The sequence below is a fragment of the Lycorma delicatula genome, chromosome 3, assembly GCF_047948215.1.
Source record: "Lycorma delicatula isolate Av1 chromosome 3, ASM4794821v1, whole genome shotgun sequence".
NCBI classification, from domain to species: domain Eukaryota; kingdom Metazoa; phylum Arthropoda; class Insecta; order Hemiptera; family Fulgoridae; genus Lycorma; species Lycorma delicatula.
In genome coordinates, this window is record NC_134457.1 from 48,894,343 (window position 1) to 48,910,404 (window position 16,062).

General features: G+C 31.5%; 1 protein-coding gene across 1 annotated transcript in view; it reads right to left on the reverse strand.

Moving 5' to 3' along the window:
• Window positions 1-16,062, reverse strand: part of Noc2 (Nucleolar complex protein 2) — a 79,311-nt gene that overhangs the window by 31,818 nt on the left and 31,431 nt on the right. Inside the window, exons 7-8 of the mRNA XM_075359772.1 lie at window positions 13,887-14,423; window positions 9,810-9,941 (exon numbers count right to left, since the gene is read on the reverse strand). Coding sequence (XP_075215887.1) covers window positions 9,810-9,941; window positions 13,887-14,423 — 669 coding nt within the window. The remainder of the gene's footprint in view (window positions 1-9,809; window positions 9,942-13,886; window positions 14,424-16,062) is intronic.

A 16,062-nucleotide genomic window follows, 5' to 3' on the forward strand; every position in this document is an offset into this window, starting at 1 on the left:
TAGAAGGAAGATTAAAGAAAAACAAACCAACATACGTGGCGTTTATAGACCTAGAAAAGGCATTCGATAACGTAGACTGGAATAAAATGTTCAGCATTTAAAAAAAATTAGGGTTCAAATACAGAGATAGAAGAACAATTGCTAACATGTACAGGAACCAAACAGCAACAGTAGCAATTGAAGAACATAAGAAAGAAGCCATAATAAGAAAGGGAGTCCGACAAGGATGTTCTCTATCTCCGTTACTTTTTAATCTTTACATGGAACTAGCAGTTAATGATGTTAAAGAACAATTTAGATTCGGAGTAACAGTACAAGGTGAAAAGATAAAGATGCTACGATTTGCTGATAATATAGTAATTCTAGCCGAGAATAAAAAGGATTTAGAAGAAACAATGAACGGCATAGATGAAGTCCTACGCAAGAACTATCGCATGAAAATAAACAAGAACAAAACAAAAGTAATGAAATGTAGTAGAAATAACAAAGATGGACCACTGAATGTGAAAATAGGAGGAGAAAAGATTATGGAGGTAGAAAAATTTTGTTATTTGGGAAGTAGAATTACTAAAGATGGACGAAGCAGGAGCGATATAAAATGCCGAATAGCACAAGCTAAACGAGCCTTCAGTAAGAAATATAAGTTGTTTACATCAAAAATTAATTTAAATGTCAGGAAAAGATTTTTGAAAGTGTATGTTTGGAGTGTCGTTTTATATGGAAGTGAAACTTGGACAATCGGAGTATCTGAGAAGAAAAGGTTAGAAGCTTTTGAAATGTGGTGCTATAGGAGAATGTTAAAAATCAGATGGGTGGATAAAGTGACAAATGAGGAGGTATTGCGGCAAATAGATGAAGAAAGAAGCATTTGGAAAAATATAGTTAAAAGAAGAGACAGACTTATAGGCCACATACTAAGGCATCCTGGAATAGTCGCTTTAATTTTGGAAGGACAGGTAGAAGGGAAAAATTGTGTAGGCAGGCCACGTTTGGAATATGTAAAACAAATTGTTAGGGATGTAGGATGTAGAAGGTATACTGAAATGAAACGACTAGCACTAGATAGGGAATCTTGGAGAGCTGCATCAAACCAGTCAAATGACTGAAGACAAAAAAAAAAATAAATAAATAAATGCATGATATGTTGTTATATTTTATGAATGTAATGTAATTTGAGATGGATATGTAATGCAGCTGATGATGTGAGTTAATCGCAAAAGCACTCCTGCATGTGTAGTGGAATAAGGTAAGTCATCCTACTTTATTTCTTTTGTACGTTGATCTAATAAAATAAAATCATATATATATATATATATATATATAATTTTTTTTGTTATAATTAAATTTTTTCAATTCTAATTATTTCAATTTTTATTTTGAAATTGTCCTTACTTAAAAAAACATACCTCGTAAATCTTAAATTAATCATTTGAAATGGCCACAATGTTTTTTTTAAATGTCAAAGTGTTTTAAAATATACAAGATTTCAATATTCCACAATTAATAATGCAGTGGTCCCTGGTTATTACATTCATTGGTAATCTGATCACCCACTTATTACAATCAAATTAAGATCCGATTCCAATCACAAATTTACATTAATTTTTTACTGATTTTTATGATCACATGTATTTTTTCGCCGTTTATTACATTCAAGGATTAAACAAAAATTTTTAAATTTCTTATTTTTATTGGAACAGGAGACAAGTTTGTCAGTAAAGTATGCAGTATACGTAGGGCATATTATACATCAGGCACAAAATAATAAACTGTCCCTTTTTTCCAGCCAATAAGAAATTCTTGCATGTGACAGTGTTATGACTATACATCATGGTTGAATGAGAGAGACATTGTATGTTCCCCTCCTCAATACTCTCCTTCTCTTTATGCTGTAGTGTACGTAGCATATCCAACTTAAATTCTTCAATCATTTAGTTCAGCAATCCAATCATAAACTCTGCAACACATAACATAGTCCATATACTGTATTTACATACACAGTCGATCTGAAAAGTTTCTGAACTAAATATCTGTAGTCAGTACAAGTAGTACCTTCTCTTGGACAACGAAGGAACTACATAATATGATGTCTGATGAGTGTGTGTATAAAATTTAATCACATTTCATCACTCCAGTCTTGAGTTATATTTTGCCCGCATAAGTTGTGTTCAGGTGACCTTGTGCAAGCTCGCGACATGAAACAGAGAAACGCGATAAAATTTTTTGTTCATCTTCAAAAATCTTTCGTTGAAACTTATTGAAGTGAAAACTTCTTTGGGCGCATTGTGTCATAATTTTTTGTACATACGAATTACATGGGTACATGGGGAAAAAATCTCTACGAATTACATGGGAAAAAAATCTCTGACTCATAATCAAAATCTGTAACATAATGCAAGACGCTAAGCGTCTAACATATATATATATATATATATGAAAGAGAAAAAGGCGTAGAGCGAGAATATATATATGCATATATGAGTGTATTGTATAATATGTAGTAGCAGAGGATGGGAGGTGGAAGAAAAAACTGCCGGTGATTTACACTTATTCTCCCTATCGCCCTCTTTCTCTCTTTCAATACACATGCCCATACACGCGTATACGTATAGATTAGTATACAGTAAAGATAGACTGTGAATTATAGTTAGCTGTACCACACTGCTACTCGGTTGTGCTTGTATACATATATTACATTGAAATGTTTGTTTATTATATGTCAAAGTGTTTTTTTATATGAAATATTTCAATACGTACTCAAAATAATAAAATAAAAAAAATAATTGTTTAAATTCAGTTTAAGTGTAACATATTATAATATTTGTGAATAATACTGGATAAAAATGTGAGTGCATCAAAAATGTATTTCATGTTTATATTTTTTGAAGTTTTCACTTCTGTCGGCCAGTCCTGCAACTGCCTTTTTTCTATGATACAGCAAGCATTCGGTAATGAAGCCACATCTCATACTACTACACGTGGTGGAAGTGGTTTAAAGACAGTTAAGTCATTGGATGACGATGAACTAAGCAGGAGGCCGTCAACAGCGGTTCATGACAAAAATGTTGTGAAAGTGCACGCACTCTTGCTCGAACAACCTCATGTTACTCTTTAGGCCATAGCGGAAGAGGTAAACATTGGAAAAGATGCAGTACATACAATTTTAACAGAAAAAATTAACTGCCAAAAGGTGTGCTCTTGTTTCATTCCACATTTCTTGACCCGAGAACAAAATCAGTTGCGTCTTTCTTGCACTCAAGACTTCGTTGAAACTGCAAATAGCGACCCAAATTTTTTGCAAACAATTTTAACTGGGGATTAAGGCTGGTGCTTCATGTATGATTCGCAAACAAAGCGTCAATTCGCTGCTTGGTTGAGTCCTGGAGCACCAAGACCGGCAAAAGTCAGGCAGCAAAAATCAAGAGTGAAAACTATGTTGATTGCATTCTTCGACTCAAAGGACCTGATTCATCATCATTTTATCCTAACTGGTCAAACCGTGAATTCTAAATTCTATTTGGAAGTAATGAAATGTCTTATGCATCGAATTTGTCGAATCCGACCTGAGTACTGGGATCCAAGCAGTTGAACTTTCTTGCATAACAATGCTTGGCACACATAGCAACAGTTTTAACACATTATTACGCCGCAAATCAAATCAGTCTTATTTCCCTCACCTATTTACCCAAGTTGGCTCCAGCAGACTATTTTCTGTTCCCAAAACTCAAGTTGAAGATGAAAGGTTGCTTTTTTGACAACATTCTGGCCATCCAAAAAGTTGCACCAAGCAGTTGAAGACAATCTCACAAAGTGATTTCTCCAGAGCATTTGACAGGCTCTACTGGCTCTGCAACGAGTGTATAACTAGAGAAGGGTTCTATGTAAAGGGCTGATGTGAGTAAATTTGTTTATCTTTAAAACTGTATTTTTTTAAAATTAAGTTTGGAAACTTTTCAGACATACTGTGTATTGTTGTTTTGTTTAACTGTTTTATACTGTATTAAAATGTCCAGTCATAAGAAAAGAACTGATTTAAGTTTAGCAGATAAGGTTAACAATTTTAAAGCAATTCAATGAATTAAATTTAAAAATGAAAACTGAAACAGAAGCAGCAGTTAAATTAGGATTCCACAATCAACATTAAGCGGTATACTAAAAAATCGAAGTAAGTTTGAGAATGTTGCTGTTACTGACTGGAAAAAAAGTGCAGAGGTAAAAGTCAAAACAGTTGATGAAGCTTTACTGATTTGGTTTAAACAAGCCAGCTCTATGAATGCCCTTATAAGTCACAGCATCCTGTTGTAAAACACAAATGATTTAGCACAAAAAATGGGAGAGCAGTTACCTGCAGCAGACAGGTCGTTAACTAGACAGAAAGATCAGCATGAAATAATCTATAGAAAAAACTACATGGAGAAAAACAAGACTCTGATATTAATTCGGCTAAGGACTGGGCAGAAACAATCTGGAAAACTATACTGAAAATGAACATGCCAGGAAACCTACAATGTAGACGAGACAGGACTTTACTAAAAAGTGATGCCAGATCAGCGCATGATTTTCAAAAAATCTATAGCTTCTGCCAGTAAAAAAATGAAAGCTAGAATTATATTAGCTCCTATTTGTAATATAATGGGATCAGATAAAGTGACACCATTAGTGATCAGCACAAGTAAAAAGCCGAGATGTTTTAAAGGTATAAAAAATCTGCCTGTTAACTATATGAACAATTCAAATGCATGAATGACCAAGTCAATATTTGAAGGTTACTTGTGTGAATGGGATGTGCAGTTTTGTACAAAGAATAAAAAAAATCCTTTAATTTTGGATAACTGCATGGCTCACCCAAATTTATCTCTGGAGAACATTAACCTTGTGTTCTTACCATCTAATGCCACATCAATCATTCATACAGCTGCTTGACCAAGGAATTATTAAAACCTTCAAAAAATATTATCAATTTGATTTCAAGAAAAAAAATTACTGACATGATAGACAATGGTAAAGGAACATGTACAGAGATTGCAAAGGAGATCATGGCTTTAGATGCTTTGCACATGACAGCAAAAGCTTGGATTAAGGTATTGGAATAATGTATTTTAAGACAGGAAAAAAAGTGCTCCACAAGAAATGGTATAACTTGTGGAACTTGAAAAGTCTGCAACTAGTGAAGAACAGTTCAGTGCATGGGTAGAAATTGACAATGATTTACCCATTTGCAAGATGACGACAACAATGATAAAGAGGATGAGCCAGACAGAGAACTGTTAAGTAAAATGAAGATCTGGGAATCCTTGAGTACTATGCAAAATGCTTTGGAGGAATAAGGTGGTGGCGGCAAAAAAGAAAATAGACATTTGTGCAACTTGGAATCATTTTTAAATATAACAGACACAAAAAACAAACAAAAATAAATTACTTTTTTAAAAGCTCATAATTCAGTAAAAAAATGTTAATAAACTCTTAGATTTTAGTTACTTATCATTTCATATTGAAAATAAAAATTACACAAGTGTTGGTCTTACACGTACGTAATAGTCTACTCCCATTTATTGGCTATGCAACTGCCGACTCCATTTTCAGATAATACGATTGCTGCTTATTACAATCAAAACAGGAAATCCCAATGTGATCATAACAACCAGCGACCACTGTATTTGTAATTTTCTCAATTAAAGTTTACTCAGTTTCATATATATATATATATATATATATATATATCTTGTGTGTATATATATATATATATATATATATACACATTCATATTCACACACAGGATGTTTCATAATGTTCTTCGGAGTTTTGAAAATTCATTAACAAAAAACTATTTCACTCATAAGAATAAAACAAGTACTGTATGAAAGAGTACTTCAAATAGTTTTTTCCACATATACTAGGCAGTTAGTATACCATTTGCTCGCTAGGCATCGACAGTAGAGAAAATGGCTGCCACGGGAAGCGAGAAGTCGTTTTGTGTGTTAGAATTTCACAAGGAAATTTCATAAGGAGCCACCAAGTGACAATTCAATTCGTGCACGGTATAAACAATTCAGTGAAACTGGTTGCTTGTGCAAGTGAAAATCAACTGGTCGTCCATCAACCTCAGAAGTCAATGTCGAACATGTGCGTGCAAGTTTCATTCGCAGCCCATCAAGATCGACTGCGGCTGCAGGCAGAGAATTAGGAATTCCAAAAACAGCAGTGTGGAGAGTTCTCTGTAAACGTTTATTATGCAAACCGTACCATCTTCAATTAATCCAGCGTCTTTCTGATGGAGATAAAACACGTAGGCTCGATTTTTGTTTACAGTTACAGGAAAAGATGTTGTTAGATGAAGGTTTTCTAAACAAAATAATTTTCAGCGATGAAACTACTTTCCATATTAGCGGGAAAGTAAACCATCATAACGTGCGAGTTTGGGGAACTGAAAACCCACACGCTTATGTGGAACACATTTGGGATTCTCTGAAAGTAAACATTTTTTGTGCAACCTCTCGTTAGGTAGTGTATGACCGTTCTTTTTTATGGAAATGGCAGTAACCGGCATGATATACCTGGATATGTTACAATTATGGCTTATGTCTCTGCTACTCAACGACTTCATTTTCCAGCAAGATGGTTGTCCTGCCCATTTTCATAACAAGGTTCGACAGTACCTTAACACTACATTACCTCTGCGCTAGATAGGACGTGCGTCTGAAGAAGACCAACACATTATACTGTGGCCACCAAGATCACCAGACCTCACACCATGTGATTTCTTTCTTCGGGGTTATGTGAAAGATAAGGTGTTTTCCCACCAATGCCGCACAATATCACTGAGCTAAAGGATCGCATAATCAACGCAATCAACGCAATCGAAAATGACATGTTAGAATGAGTTTGGCAAGAGCTAGACTTTTGTGTTGTGTGTAGTGTCACCAGAGGAGCACATATTGAACATTTATAGATTTAAAAAAAAACTGTTTGAGTCCCTGCATCACCTCGTACAATTCATTTAGGTAAGTGAAATACTTTTTTTGTACTGAATTTTTGTAACTCCTAAGAACATTATGAAACGCCCTGTATAATATATATATATATATATAAAAGGCTATAATATATAAAAGGCTGCAATAGATGGCAGCACATTTTCAAATAATGCTATAATATATAATGATATGGCACAGTTCAATTTAAATTTAAATCCACACTGGCTGGCCAATTTACATGTTGCTTTTAATCCTAGTTATTTATTTATTTAATTTTTACTAAATTTGACATCACATTTTATTTATATATGTGATTTTTAATTTTTAATTTCTTTATTTATATTAAAAAATTTTTTAATTTTTAAAAATGTAAAAAATGTATGTTTTTAATAAATTTGAATGCAATTATGTGTGAAATGTAGTCTGACACGAATAGTTTAAAATAAAATAATTACAACTAAAGGTGCGAGTTTTCACGAAAACATTTTTGTAAAATATGAAATAAGGTAAGCGTCATCTTATTTAATGTATATATTTTTACACGTAGGTATCAATAGATATATATAAAATGTTACATTATTTTAATGCAATGATCACTAAATTAAATTTATGTGAACGAGGGGGTATTAAAAAATTATAGAAATAATTTATTTAAAAGTGTATTTTTATATTTTGAAAACTTAATCACGTACTCTCTCCATAGCATCCAATATACTTGTTTGAAAATTCTCTCCATTGCTCAAAACAATTTTTGAACTCTTCACCTGTTATGCCTTTCAAGACATCAGCCGTTTTTTGTTCACTTCTTCTACCTTGCCAGTTTGCTTTCCCTTGAGGTCCCTTATCATACTTGGAAATAAAAAGAAGTTGCAGTGCCATTTGGGCAAATATGGAGGATGGGACAAGAAGATAATTCTGTTTCTTGTCAAAAACTGCTACACAGTGAACATCGCATGGGCAGAGATGTGATGAAAAACCAATTCCACCTGTTTGTTATAATTCCAGTTGTTTTTTCCGTACAGAAACATGCATCTTTTGAAAACAATCAGATAAAATTATTGGTTTGTCAATGATCTTTGTTGAAGGCTTCAAAAATTTTTTCGAGATTTTCACTGGTCTGAACATTTGTAGGATGCCTAGATTACTGATGATCATCTTCAATCAACATTTCTCCTTATTTGAAGCATGAACAAATTTTTTGTAAGCTTTCTGAATAATTTCAATTGTTTCTGTTGCATTTTTTTCTAAAAGGAAATAAAACTTGATGGTTGTGCGTTTCTCTTGATTTTAACAATCATGTTTTTGCTGAAATCAGAAAATAACTATGTTAAAAATTCACCTTGCTTCCAAAGTACCTCTCAGGATAGCATGAATTATGTCACATACTGACTCAAAACAGTTCCGCCTAGATTCTTCCAGTGACAGAAGCGCAAACTACAACCTTATCCTTCATCACCTGACAATTCACGTTACTTCCGAGACCCCCCCTCATAAATTTGTACAACAATAACTGAAGTATGTGATCCTTTTGGCTAAAAAACAATACTGACTTGCCCTAGTAGTCTCTTTATGAATTGATCCCTTCTTCTACCCTGAACTTTTCCTTATCTTTATCCTCTGTTCCTTGAATAGACAACAAAGAAATTGTATGAGAGGCCTGGTTCCATCTGTGGCATTATTCTGATACCTTCTAAAAGCCAGTGGGACCACTACTAGTTTTATTACAACTTAGTTGGACGGTGACGAGTTTCCTGATGATAATTTGCACAAAGAACCGAAATAATGGCTGATATGTCTATCATGCAATCATTAAAATCAAAAGCATCTGATGCTTAGTTTTTTAATTCTGAAGTCAGCTGAAAACAATCATTCAAGTATAAAATTGAACTTTTGTGTGTATATATGTAGTTCAGATTTTTTTTTTCTTTTAATGTATCTGTATTTTTCATAGACATACATCAAATGAACCAAGCATATAAAAAGACAGCTAAACTTAGGGTAATTAGTAATTAGGGTAACTTAAATTAGGGTAACTTGTAATACAGATCTAATCCTAATTACAATCCTAGTTATATCTATGATCAACCCTAACTACAAAAATAATTTTTTTTTGGCATTTACTGGTCAAGGTGTACTTAAAAACTTCTTCTTCGTCATCTTAAATTACTAGAAATTTTCCAACTTAAAAGTTGGAAAATTCATTTAATTAGAAGAATCTCAATTCCACTTTGCAGGCCATTATGTTGCTACTAGTAACATAATGTTTTTCAAAAATGCACAATTTTTTTTTTACTTTCCATTACTTCAATTTTATTAAATAACCTGACTTCTTATATACTTGTATTATTTTTGCCATTATATTATGCACGGCTGTTTTTCAAACCACAAAATAACAATATAGTTTTATAGTATAGTGCATGTGCAGATTTTTCTTTATGAACTCTGTCCTAGAAGATTAATTCAATTCAGTCCCAATAATTTTAACCATACATGTAAAAAACTATATGTTACTCCCACGTTTTATGTCACACATCTAAAAGATTCTCACATTTCCAGTTATGGTAAACAGCCCACATTATTAATTAAAGAAAAAGAAAGTTAAATCATTGAAGAGGTAGACAATGAAGGAAGTATATAAGAGACTTATTAACTTACCTAAAACATAATAAAATGTCACAACTTTATACAATAACTAAAATTTAAAACATAACTAATCTGTCATAAAACAAACCTTACAAAAGAATAGAATAAAATAACACTGTTATTCAATATGGTCTGATATTTTAATATCAATGTCACACAGCACAACAAATATTATTTACTATAATTAATACATACCTCTAATATAAATGGTAAAACAGGAATGTATGTACCAGTTTCTTTAGAAAGATTAATTAACATTTTACAGCACTGAAAACGTAGAGGATAATATTGAGCAGTTGGAATCAACTTAATACAACCTATGATTATCTGTTAAAAAGAAATAAACACGTTAATTGTGACAATATTTTTACATTATTTAGTATAGATTTAACCTAAGATTAGAGATTTTAATAATCTCATTACCCTCATATACACAAAGGGACAGATAGTGAAAGAAAGAGGGAGGGACAGACAGAAATAGAATTAAATAATAATTTTTAAGTTTCTCTACAGTAGCTAAGTGCATAACTAAAGACAATCTGAGGGTGAAATATAATTAAAAAATCCTACAACACATTTTTTCCACTTCCTTTTTTAATGCAATTTTTGGTTGCTAATGTTGCATCAGCAAGTTTTCTTTCAAACTTGTTACAAAATAGTCTTTTTGTAGGAGTACACTTCTGCATCTGCAGTCATGCTCAGCTTTATAATACAGAATGGCACAAAAAAAAACCTGACCATTTTTATAATAATATAGCACAGTAATTACAAGATTATAGATTTTTATTCATGCCACACGTATCCCATTATTGAAAACCCCATTTTTTTTATTTACATAACATTAAATGCAGAAAATAATATCTTGCAAATGTTATTATCTAGTTTGAGATCCTGGTATGGCTCTCACCTTGCATAGAATTACTGGGTTTAGTTCAGGTAGTGAACATATACTTGAGTTTTTAAATAACCCCACAGAAAGAAGTTAAATACAAAAATATCGGTGAACAGGATGTAATGTGGGCAGTTGCTCTATTCTGTTGGAGCCACAGTTTATGCCCCTTTTGTGAAGTTCTGTACACACTGTGATTGTCTGATCACCTTCTTTAAAAAAAAACATGGGACAATCACCACAAATTTTGCCATCCTACACAACACTTGTGATCTGTTGTATAAGAAGTGGACATTCATGAAGATGTCTTTTGCATCGAACCAATACCGGAAGTTCTGTTTATTAATACACCCTGACAGGTGGAAATGGGTTTTGTCACTTTTGAAGAGTACTGTGTTTTCTGACATCATCTCTGAAAATTTAGAATTGTTTCAGATCAAGAGGAGTCAATACTTGAACAATTATCAGTTGTATGGAAATTTAAGTTTGAATGCAGTATTCTTCTAATGATAGTATAATTGGGAATGTTCAGAGAAGAGGAATGTCAATGTACCAAATGCTGTGGGCTAGCTTCAATCACCTGCCTTATCTGTTCAATGATCTCTGGTGTTCATACGGATCTGTCTTTCTGATGCTGATGTTGTTCTCCAGAATTTCTCCAGATAAAACATGATTGTGTTATGAAAAGACACAGGACCATGCCAGCCAACATTAAAATGTTGACAAAATCTTTTTTTTTAAACATGTTTCCATGGCTTCATGATGACTGAAATGACAGCTAGTAAAAAGTTGAGTCCCCACTATCCCATCACATGTGCAATAACTAATCAAAAATTGTCAGGTTATTCTGTCCCACTCTGTATAAAGCCATTTCCAGATTTTTCTAACACTATGTATTTCATTAAAAAATAAATTAAAAATATCTGTTAATATAATAACAAAAATAAAGTTTTTAAAAGGTTCTATAAAGTTTTTATAGTTGTAGTCAAAGAATATAAATATTTTAACATTACATTACACTTTTTTATTTTATATTTTAGGTTTTCATTATGGTTTTGTACTTATTATATTTTTTCAAGAAACATGTAGAAATAAAAAAGATTCCATTTTTATGATACAATAAACAAAATTTGTGTCTTTAAAATACAATTGGATTCAAACTTGTTTGTGGCATCTGTTACAATCATGAAGGCAGAAAAAACACAATGTTATAAAACAATTGGATTTGTTACTTGAAAGAGAGAACAATTTGGGAAAATAGATAATTCAAAATGACTATTCTTGTTAGGAAACTCTGAGACATTTCATAGTACATATCATTTAATTATTACTGAAAGCTATAACAGTCATCATGAAACAAAAAAACCTTCATCATCAAAGATGGTCATCATGAAAGAGCTTGTCTCTTAGAAGAGAACATCTTATGAACCACTTGATGGAAAAAATAGATTTATACTATTTTGAAACTTGTTATTGTTAACAAAAGAAATTTATTTGAAGAAAACTAGTAAGAATTATGAAAATTACACATATGAAACACTTATATGTTTATCCTATCTTCCTAGTAGTATAATCCCAATGGTCCACACAACTTCATTAAAAGATTATAGAAAATATTACTTTTTAGTGCATTTAAGAACAGTTTCAATTGCGGTTTATACTAAATTTTTTGTTAGTATAAAAAAAAAGCTTAACTGTATATTTTTAACAACAGTATTACAGCAATTAAAGTTTCATAACTTCATTAAAAACACAGTGGTATGTTGAAAAGTTAAATAATGATTCAGAGAAGGTTGGTTTCAATTGCTTTATGTAAGCATAAAATACTATTAAGGCCTTCACTTTGACCAGGTGTTTTTTTTATTATGAAACAATGTAAACCACCATACTCATTTCTGAAAGATGAAATTCTCAGCCATCTTAATAAAAATTATTTCCTTTATAATTATTAAACTACATATACACAGTGAAATCTGATGAAACACACAGATCAGAACAAAAAATAATAATTCTGTTACAGACATTTTTTTAAATTATCATACTACAACCGAATATTGGAAAAATATTTAAATAAGATAAACTGTTAAAATTTGTTTTAAACAAGAATTTTTTTAAAATTACAACCTCTTAAAAAAGTTATTTGAAATTACCAGGAAAACAGTGCACTTTTTTTTAATTTACAGGTTTCTTCATGCAAATTTCACCTTAACAACACAAAGTAGTTTTAAAAGTGTATAAAGTCAGTTTTTTATCATTGTTGACTAATAGGTACAAAAAAATCAAGAGATGTATCCAAACATGCCAACCTTTTCATCTTTCATTCAAAGATTCTGGGTTCAAACCTTGGAAAGATTGGACATTTTTCATACACTACAAACATTACATATCATGTCTGCACACACAAGCCTTGCTCTTGTGTTGAATTAATCATCTAAAAAAGAAAGACATAGTCACCTTGCAATTAATACATTTAAACCAATGACTTTCCAACTTTTTAATATCCTCAGTATAATGTAATTTGTCCAACTATGCAAAATAAATAGTGTCTTGGCTTTGATTTCAACATTTGAAGTGAATCTTCATCCAGCAAAGCCATTTCTTCAGGTTTGGGAAGAGGAAGTAATCGTTAGGAGCCAAATCTGGCAAATATGTGAAGTTGCATTTCACAGTGAAAGAGCTCTTTTTTATAACAGATGTGGATTTTAGCCCAGACATGGTCCTGCCTTTTGCCAGGTAGTCTATGAGCACAACAACAGAAGAATAAAAGCTTTCTGCGCACCCAATGCGCAGAAAGCTTTTTCATAACCATAACAATGTGTAAAATTTAGTGGATACAATCTAGATGTCAGTAGTAATTTCATATGGCATAGCAGATTTTTATGGTAATTTCATTAGTCACAGTGGTTTTTGGGTTCCCGAGTGATCATTATCTTGAATGGCTGTTTAACCATGTTTAAACTCAGCAACCCACTTTTCTTATTGTCAAAAACAAAGGGGAAGAACCCTTTAGAGTAGAATCTACTCCTTTTTTTGTAAGTTCGTTGGGGTTAAACCTTTTAAACAAAGTATTTTATAACACCTCTAACTTCAATTTCATCCATTTTTTAGAAAATCTCAAGTTATTTAATGGTGACTAACATAACTGTATTTATAACTTAGAATTTTTTAAGATTTCAGGCACTAACGATTTTGATCCTTTTTATAATTGTCAATTGAAAAGTTGAATTGTATTATTGTTATTAATATTTTTACATTAATTCAAATGATTGGCTACAGCTATGTTTGATAAAATACATTTTTGTCCTGAAATTTCATTTTGTAAGTTAGAATTTACAATATATTTATATATCAATAAATATTTTTAATTAAAATAAAGATTATACCTGCACAAGTGGAAATAGTAACATACGCAGCTGATGATTGTTATGTGTTATAGTGAGTAAGTCGGACCATAGATGTAATGAATTCACATACTGCCAATTATAAACTGCTTGAATACTTTCCTTTTTATGAAGTGTAATTGCATTTCTAAGATGTATCGCAAGTTGCCGAATATAAAGAAAAGCATGATGATAAGACATATTCATATCAACGGCCAAAATTTCAGTTAAACTTCTTCTCATAAAATTAATACCAGGTAATGTTGAAGGTGATACAAATCTACTGTTACTAATATATGATGTATACATCATTTTAAGTGCAGGTTCCAACCACATCTTCTCATGACTTGTGGTTATCCTAAGAATACAAAGAAAAGCTAATACCCTAACAGTTTCTTCACTAGATTCAGACCAAAGATTAACTAATCTCCGTAAGAGAAGTTTAACTATTCTGTGATAATAACAAATAAATCCGGACATCTGATGGATATGTTTCAACATTAAACCTAATATATGGTCTGATGTGACACCACCTAATAACTGAAAAAAATAAATAACATTACTAAAACATATTTAAACATTTTTTATAATAGGAAAATCAGTGTTTTGAAAGATTCCAATGCTGACTATTTCAAAAACAATTTGAAATTGTCAATAACATGTTTTTTTTAATGTACTTCAAATAATTACTTACTATTTATCAGAGATCCCATTGTATTAACAGGTTTTACAACAATCCAAAAAAACACAATATACTTCTTGAAAAAATTAAAGACAAATAAAAGGTACAATAATAATTGATAGCTTTTCAACGTCAATATAAAATTTACAATACTTAATTTGGCAGCACATTTTTATGCCAGTTTTTAATTTTCTTTAAAGTTAACTTTAATTTACAATTTCTATTTTTTTTTTTTTTTTTTAATAAAGGCTTACAAAAAATTGCTAAATCTGAAAAACACCACTGGCAAGAAGCACTAAGTGAGGGAACTGTATAATGATAAAAACAGGAAAATGAATACAGAGAAATGACACAGAGATAACTATGAGCATGAGCTAACACTATGTAGAATACAAAGAAATAATAAAAAAAGAGTAAATGAACTTAGTGTATTAGAGCCAAAAATTTCAACATGTAGGTGGTACGGTACTGTTGTGTAGTGAAATTTTTCACATCATACATCAATAAGAGCTTCTTTCTACATTGTACAGTTCAAATGCTATAATCATACAATTATACCACTGTTATTTTGCCATTTTTATAATGAGTGATTTACATTCAAGTAATGCATAACATGAGATTTTGTGCAAAATTCAGAAAAGCATTTATGGAAAACACACAAATTGTAAATGGAAGCTTACAGTGATGATTATTTAAGTCGCACTCAGTTTTATGAATGGTTTAAACAATTTATCAATGGATATCAATCAGTTGATAATGATCTGTGCTTAGGAAGGCTCCTAAGATCTACAGATGCTGCTCATTTCACAAAAATCAAAGAACTTGTGCATTCTAAATAAAACATTTATGAAGGAACTAGCAGATAGATGTAATCTTTCAAACTGACTTGTGCTATGATATTTTAAGTGAGAAATTGGGGATGCATTTAATTACAACAAAGCTCATGCTCTCCATTAATGTTATGAAAAGACTGATCTGTCAAGAAATGCTAAATTGTGCTAAAGATGATACAACATTTTTTAAATAACATCATAACAGGTAATGAAACATGGATTTATTTTTGGTCAAAACTAACTCCAGTTTTTACAATGCGATAGGGAAAAATGTGTCAAGCCCAAAAAAGTGGACAAAATTGAAAAATGTAAAGGTAATGCAACTTTTTTTTTTTACATTAAGGGAATTATTTACTACAAATGTTTGCCTGAAGAATTAACTGTAAATTATAATTTTTCCTTAAAAGCTTTAAAAAATTATAAAAACTGTCAGCAGGAAGAGACCCAAACATTACTAGGACACACTTTACTTTCCAAAGTGGCCCAAATTTAAGATACCAATGATTTATACAACTGAGGTAATAAGAATCTAAGTTTTTTATGAGCACTTCCTGAAGTGAATTCACCATTAATATAAGTATATCAATTCCTTTCATCTCTTGAGGAGGATGACGTATACCATTAGCGCTTAGTAAGTTCTAAAAATGTATTAATTTCTCAACAA